Below are 7,348 nucleotides of genomic sequence, written 5' to 3' on the forward strand. Positions count from 1 at the left end.
TTTATACTTGCTTATCCGGATGAAAATGTTAGGATACTGGGTGGTAGAACGCACATATCTAGGAAAAATCATGAAAGGAGGGTCCTGAAATTTGATTGAGTGCAAAGATATAACATGTTTTTTTTACTCACAGGGGTCAAATGACCCCTCATCAGCCTTAATCTGTCTGATTAAGTGTTCATACACATTATCATAATGTGACAGCAGCTGGTGAAAGCGGGAACAAATCAGCAACCGACCAAATGTTTGTGCTTTTATTCTGAATGTTGTTGAAAATCAATGACACACTCACTAGTCAAGCCAAAATATTGAAATGCAATGGATTCACTACTACCTAGTTAGTGTAGAGTAGTGGGGATTACTCACAGAATCCATTGCATTGCAATGACTATCATTGATTTTCAACAACGTTGAAATTTATTTGCATTTTTCAGAATAAAGATCAGAACATTTTGATTGGTTGGCGACTTGTTCCCGCTTTCACTAGCTGCTGTCACATGTGATATTGAACCAATCCTTCCCTGACAAAGAAGCTGAGCTCTCCTCTCTCCCCCCCTCCCATCCCCCCATTCTAGCAGCACGATGGTCACTTCACGGTGATCCAGCTGGTGGGCATGCTGCGTGGCATCGCGTCGGGCATGACCTACCTGTCAGACATGGGCTACGTGCACCGCGACCTGGCCGCCCGCAACATCCTGGTCCATGACAACCTGGTGTGTAAGGTGTCTGACTTCGGCCTGTCCAGAGTGCTGGAGGACGACCCTGACGCTGCTTACACCACCACAGTAAGGCTGCTTATACCACAACGGTACATGTGTGTGGGGGGGGGGGGGGGGGTGTGTGTGTGTGATATCATACGTTGTGTGTGTGTGTGTGTGTGTGTGTGTGATATCATAGTTGTGTGTGTGTGTGTGTGTGTGTGTGTGTGTGTGTGGGGGGGGTGATATCATACGTTGTGTGTGTGTGTGTGATATGATATCATAGTTGTGTGTGTGTGTGTGTGTTATCATAGTTGTGTGTGTGTATGATATCATAGTTGTGTGTGTGTGTGATATCATAGTTGTGTGTGTGTGTATGATATCATAGGTATGTGTGTGTGTGTGTGTGTGTGTGTGTGTGTGTGTGTGAGTGGTATCATAGTTGTGTGTGTGTGATATCATAGTTGTGTGTGTGTGTGTGTGTATGATATCATCGTTGTGTGTGTGTGTGTGTGTATTATCATAGTTGTGTGTGTCTGTGTGTGTGTATGATATCATAGTTGTGTGTGTGTGTGTATGATATCATAGTTGTGTGTGTGTGTGAGTATGATATCATAGTTGTGTGTGTGATATGATAGTTGTGTGTGTCTGTGTGTGTGATATGATAGTTGTGTGTGTGTGTGTGTGTGTGTGTGATATGATAGTTGTGCGTGTGTGTGTGTGATATCACAGTTGTGTGTGTGTGTGTGTGTGTGTGTATGATATCATAGTTGTGTGTGCATGATATCATAGTTGCGTGTGTGTATCATAGTTATGTGTTTATATGATATTATAGTTGTGTGTGTGATATCATAGTTGTGTGTGTGTGTGTGTGTGTGTGAGTGATATCATAGTTGTGTGTGTGTGTATCATAGTTGTGTGTTTATATGATATCATAGTTGTGTGTGTGTGCATCATAGTTGTGTGTGTATATGATATCATAGTTGTATGTGTGTATAATAGTTGTGTGTGTATATGATATCATAGTTGTGTGTTTATATATCATAGTTGTGTGTTTATATGATATCATAGTTGTGTGTTTATATGATGATATCATAGTTGTGTGTGTGTGTCTCCAGGGAGGTAAGATCCCCATACGTTGGACAGCACCAGAGGCCATCGCCTACAGGAAGTTCTCCTCGGCCAGCGACGGCTGGAGCTACGGCATCGTTATGTGGGAAGTGATGTCATACGGCGAGAGGCCCTACTGGGAAATGTCCAATCAGGACGTGAGTCGCTGTTGTTGTAGTTGTTGTTGTGCCAACTGACATTATTTCAGGCTCACCTCCCTGTTGTTATCATCGATGTAGAAATGAACTCTTCTGTCTATATTTTGACCTCTGTGTGACCTCTGTGTGACCTCTGTGTGTGGGCTTCCTGTCAGGTTATCCTGTCCATCGAGGAGGGCTACCGTCTGCCCGCGCCCATGGGCTGCCCCGTGGCACTGCACCAGCTGATGCTGCACTGCTGGCAGAAGGAGCGCGGGCAGCGCCCTCACTTCAACGACGTGTTGACCTTCCTGGACAAGCTGATCCGCAACCCCAGCAGCCTGCTCAACCTGGTGGAGGACGCACAGAGGTAGCACAGGACACAACTCTAGAGCGTTCTAGAACGTGACATGAGCCCATCCCATTCAAGGATGCTGAATAGACCTGTAGAACATAATTTAGGCCCATAAATTCTAGATTCTGTTATAGACTCATCTATCCATCTCTACGCTGACGACACAGTCCTTTATGCAGTTGGCTCCTCCCCAGATATAGTACTGGCATCACTTCAAGATAGTTTCCGCAAGATCCAGCAGGCCTTCTCCTCCCTAAACCTGGGAGGGCCCAGATATCACCACACCAGGCCCAGATATCACGACCCTTGATGGGGCTGTCCTAGACCAGGTCACGGAATACAAATATTTAGGTATCTGGCTAGACAGCACCCTATCCTTCTCACACTACATAAACAGGTTACAATCTAAGATAAAATCCAAACTTGGTTTTCTGCATAGAATGCGTTCCAACTTCACTCACTGCTAAACTAACTCTTGTCCAAATGACAATCCTCCCCATGTTAGACTATGGGGACGTTGCATATAGGACAGCATGCAAGGGTGCACTCTAAAAGCTGGGTGTTCTCTACCACTCTGCTATCCGGTTTGCCACTAATGCCCCTTTCAAAACACACCACTGCACTCTATACTCCTCTGTCAACTGGCCATCCCTGCACACTTGTCTCAATATCCACTAGCTCATGCTCATCTACAAAACCCTCCTTGGTCTGTCCCCCCCCTACCTGTGTCACTTGCTGCAGCACCATGTCTGCTACCCACAACACCCGGTCTGCGCACCATATTCTCCTAAAAAAATCCCAAAACAAACACTGCACAAGGTAAATCTTCATTCAGGGCTGCTGCAGCCAATGACTGGAACAATTTACAGAAATCACTCGAACTGGACACTCTTATTTCCAAATCAGCTTTTAAGGACTCTATCATGGACATTCTCACTGACACATGCACCTGTTTCTCAACCCTCTAGTGTTTTCCAAACCTTCCCTGTTGGCTGCTTACTGTCTGTCCCATGCATGCCTGTTGACTTTCCTGTGTTTGTCCAAATGTGCATACTGTATGTATTGCTAATTTTTCAAATTCAATATCGGGATCTGAGGTAATAATCACTGACTTTTCTTTCGCAAAAAATATGAATACATTTCCGCGTTGTTGAAAATCAACGACACGTCGCTAGTCGACTAACACAGCTTGTTTTGTGAGCCTGCTAACAATGTAAAGTAGTGTTATAGTTAACTAGGTGGATTACTCACACGTTGCTGTATTTTGGCTTGACTAGCGAGTTTGTGTTGTGATTCTCGACAACGTTGAAACATAGTTCCGTGTTTCAAAAGAAAAGTCAGAACATTTTGATTGGTTGCCGACATGCGGACCGAAAGACCAGACCCATGAGGTGGGATGGTGTTTCTAAGGCGTTTCTTCCTCTGTTTATCAACTCAGTTTCCCAGACTCCCCAGAGGACATGCCGGCCTACCCTATGTTCATTTCCATTGGTGATTGGCTGGACTCCATCAAAATGAGCCAATACAAGAACAACTTCCTGGCAGCAGGGTTCACGACGCTGGACTCTGTCTCTACCATGAGTATAGAGTAAGTGGATAATAATAATAATAATAATAATAACCTATTTTAGTCTTGACTTGAACATATTTGCTGAGGTTGCATCCCTAATGTAAACTGGCAGTGCATTCCACAATTTCGGTGCATAAAATGTGGATGCAAAGAGACATACATCATACAGTATACAATGTACAATGTACAGGGAATAACAACACATCTGGAATTACAAACTGCACAATGTCTCAGGAATAACAATTATGAGATTGTTTGCTTTAGTGAGTTGATCTACTGTACCACATTTTTTCCAATGAATGTATTACTACAGTCTCCAGTACATTACACAGTACATAGTATGTATTCACTTCATTGTATTTTGCCCCACTCCTCTCAGGGACATCAGGCGTATCGGCGTGTCTTTGATCGGCCACCAGAGGAGGATAGTGAGCAGCATACAGACTCTACGACTACAGTTCCTCCATGTCCAGAATGACGGTTTCCACGTCTGAGACCCCAACCACGACTGCAACACGACCAGAGACAGGCTGCGGTCAGCTGTGGTCTCTTTCTCTCTCTCCCTCTCCCTCTCTATCTCTATCTCTCTCTCTCTCCCTCTCCCTCTCTATCTCTCTCTGCCAGTGTTACCCAAGCACCCTCCCCCCTGGTTAGCTGTAGTCAGGCCTCCATCTTTCCTCGGTGTGCTGTAAACTGGCCTCAAACTGACTCGAGCCTGTTTAAACCGGTCTTCATTCACTTCTTATGAAATGGCTTCCATAGACTTCTAATGGGATGGAATCCATATCCTCAGGGCCAGAGAGGAGGTGGGGACTGGGACAGGAAACTGTCGTAAGAGTGACTGTGGTTGATGACCAAGGAGGAATCTCTCATTCAACCGGGGAAGGAAGAAGAGTAGAGTGTGAATGTGTGAGTTGATGTGGTAAATAGACTACCTAGGACACAAGGGAGACCAGACTGTATCCTTTGACTGACACTGCCCAGGCTTTCAACCTGCAGAGATCACTACTGTATGTCAACGTAGGGGATTTATTATCGACTATGTCTTAAGTATGTTTTCTTGTTGATTTATCAAGCAGCTCACTGGGAATCCTGACCAACTGCAAGATAAGAGCAACAACAAAGATTTTTTTGGGGAAAAAAGACGATTGAATGTCATACGATTTTTTATAAATGTATATAGTCCATGGACCGTAATACCATCATAATATGCAGTATTTGTGTAAAAGTTGTGTCTTGTGAGAGGCTTTTTATGCGATATCTTCCTTGTTTACTTCAATCAACAACCTCATCTTTACTAAGCAATATGCAGGTTTCCTCCCTTCAAGATGAAGACTTCTCCTCCTCCTCCTCCACAACAACCTTCAGACCCACGATCACCTCAGGCACAAGCTGTATCATGTGGGAACATTGGACGAACAAAGGATACAGTATGGGGCGGCCAGGAATAGGATGCAAGGGGTTTGAATGGGTATAGAGTACACATGCGTGGTACAGAGACTAATGCATAACGCTTAATGTCCCAGTGACGAAAAAAAGGTCAGAGCGAAGGCTAACCTGCCATTGCACATGGAAGTTGACAATCCATAATGTTAGAACCTCTAGCTTGTAGGTCCATACTGTGTTTGATGGGGAGGGGTAACAGAGTGTGTAGCTGAGGGGAGTCTTGAGTGTCTGTTGTTTGACATGACTCCTGCACACAGACCATGTTCTGTGCGGCTGGGCAGAAGAAAGGGGATGAATTGAGGTCCTTGTATACTGTATCTTCTCTTAGATGGTTGATGATGTACTTTTAACATGTAGGGTAAAGGGACTTTGGAGTGCAGATGAGGCACTTTGGTAGAGAAGCTTTTCACAAAAGGGGCGCTTATAGTTTATATTTATGATAATGGACAGACAGTACAGTATGCACATAAGATATGTTCAGCACATATTCAACAACACACACACACACACACACAATCATTCCTAATTCATTTCTGTCACTAGAGACCACATATTTTCTGGACATGGAGGACTCTTAACGGGTAGTTCTGTGCAGGTGCTCATGGCATGCGGGGCAACAAGGTTCCCTCCTGTGAGCACTGAGTACTCTGTGAAATGGAGTAGCACACATTACAGACTATTTTCCTCGTTTGAATTTGTTGTGTTTTATTTTTGTATTATTTATGTATTTATTATTAAGGGACGTTGTACCATTGTGCGTCCTGAATATGGTTATGTAGAGTGTTTGTTTATTAAAAAGTATTTATTTATGTCCCTTCTCTTGACTGAAAAATTAAAGGGTTCCTCATCTGATTACTCAACTGAAATGATTGATCTGAGATTATTTGTGCCGACGGCATTTTTTTGGGCGGCAGAATTGTACATTTCTAGGTGGGATACATTGTCGTGCTTTTTATGTCCAGTAGATGGCGCTCTGTCTTTTTATATCCAGTAGACCAGTATATTCAGATTGGAAGGAGGAATTCATTTTTTCCTGATATTTTTAACACGTTGATTTTTTTATTTGTTTTGACTTGTCCGTCGGACAACTGCGAGGAAGTGCACTTGTCCGAACATAAAATATACTTGTCCCGGACAAGCCTTAATGTCGAGCCCTGGTATAAGTGTTCTCCAGTGCCTTTTGTACGCTATAAGGTGGTGGTAAGTTTGTGGTGTCGCAGCCATTTTTTTTTTCTTTTTTCGGCGGGATGCACATTTCATTGCCCATCTGGGCTAAGCCCTGGATCTCCTACAATCCTAAATCCACCCCTGGCCTACACTACATAATGTTAATCTTAATAAAGGATGAAGACTATTTCACCATAGATGACACATCATAGCTTTTTGCTCGCTGATGGGGTCCCATGTTGTGCAGTAGGTGCCCTTTTTTTCTTTTCGGCCCTGCCCTTCTAACAGCTTGAATCCGCCACTGCCTTAGTGAAGGGTAGCTAAAGAACCGAGCCGAGCCGAGCCGACCCGGGCCGACAAATGGAAAAGCGCCAAAGAAGCAGGCCAGCCCCGGGCTGACCCTGTAGTGGAAAAGCGCCATTAGAGTATATTATAAACTTGCTCAGGTGCAATCATCTTACACACCAGGCTAATTGCCCCCCAACTGACATCAGTTGTAGTGGTTTTCATTACTTCAGAATAAAACCAGCTGTTTCTTAAGGATTCCACTGCTTGAAGTGCATGTTCTGCAAAAAATTCACTATGGTTGGAAAAGTACTGTACTTCCAAAAAACTGCATTTTCTATTTACTCAGGTTATCTTTGTGTAATATTAAAAATGGTTTGATGATCTGAAACATTTAAGTGTGACAAACATGCAAAATCAGACAAAATTGGGAAGGGGGCAAATACTTTTTCACAGCACTGTATGGCACCACCCACACCTTGCTTAGATCAGGCTGTCCATCCAAACTGGATGACCGCGGCAGGAGGACATTGATCAGAGAAACTACCAATAGGCCAAAGGCAACTTTGAAGGACTTACA

General features: G+C 43.9%; 1 protein-coding gene across 1 annotated transcript in view; it reads left to right on the plus strand.

Annotated features, from left to right (window-relative positions):
• epha6 (eph receptor A6) overlaps positions 1 to 4,364 on the plus strand; it is a gene marked incomplete at both ends in the record, with an annotated part of 62,818 nt that extends 58,454 nt beyond the window's left edge. The window contains 5 exon segments of the mRNA XM_080548879.1: positions 576 to 785; positions 1,817 to 1,966; positions 2,122 to 2,315; positions 3,739 to 3,888; positions 4,250 to 4,364. Of these exon segments, the coding sequence (XP_080405005.1) occupies positions 576 to 785; positions 1,817 to 1,966; positions 2,122 to 2,315; positions 3,739 to 3,888; positions 4,250 to 4,364 (819 nt within the window).
• Between the last annotated feature and the right edge of the window lie 2,984 nt (positions 4,365 to 7,348).

The sequence above is a fragment of the Nansenia antarctica genome (genome assembly GCF_963989245.1).
Source record: "Nansenia antarctica genome assembly, chromosome: 1".
NCBI classification, from domain to species: domain Eukaryota; kingdom Metazoa; phylum Chordata; class Actinopteri; order Argentiniformes; family Microstomatidae; genus Nansenia; species Nansenia antarctica.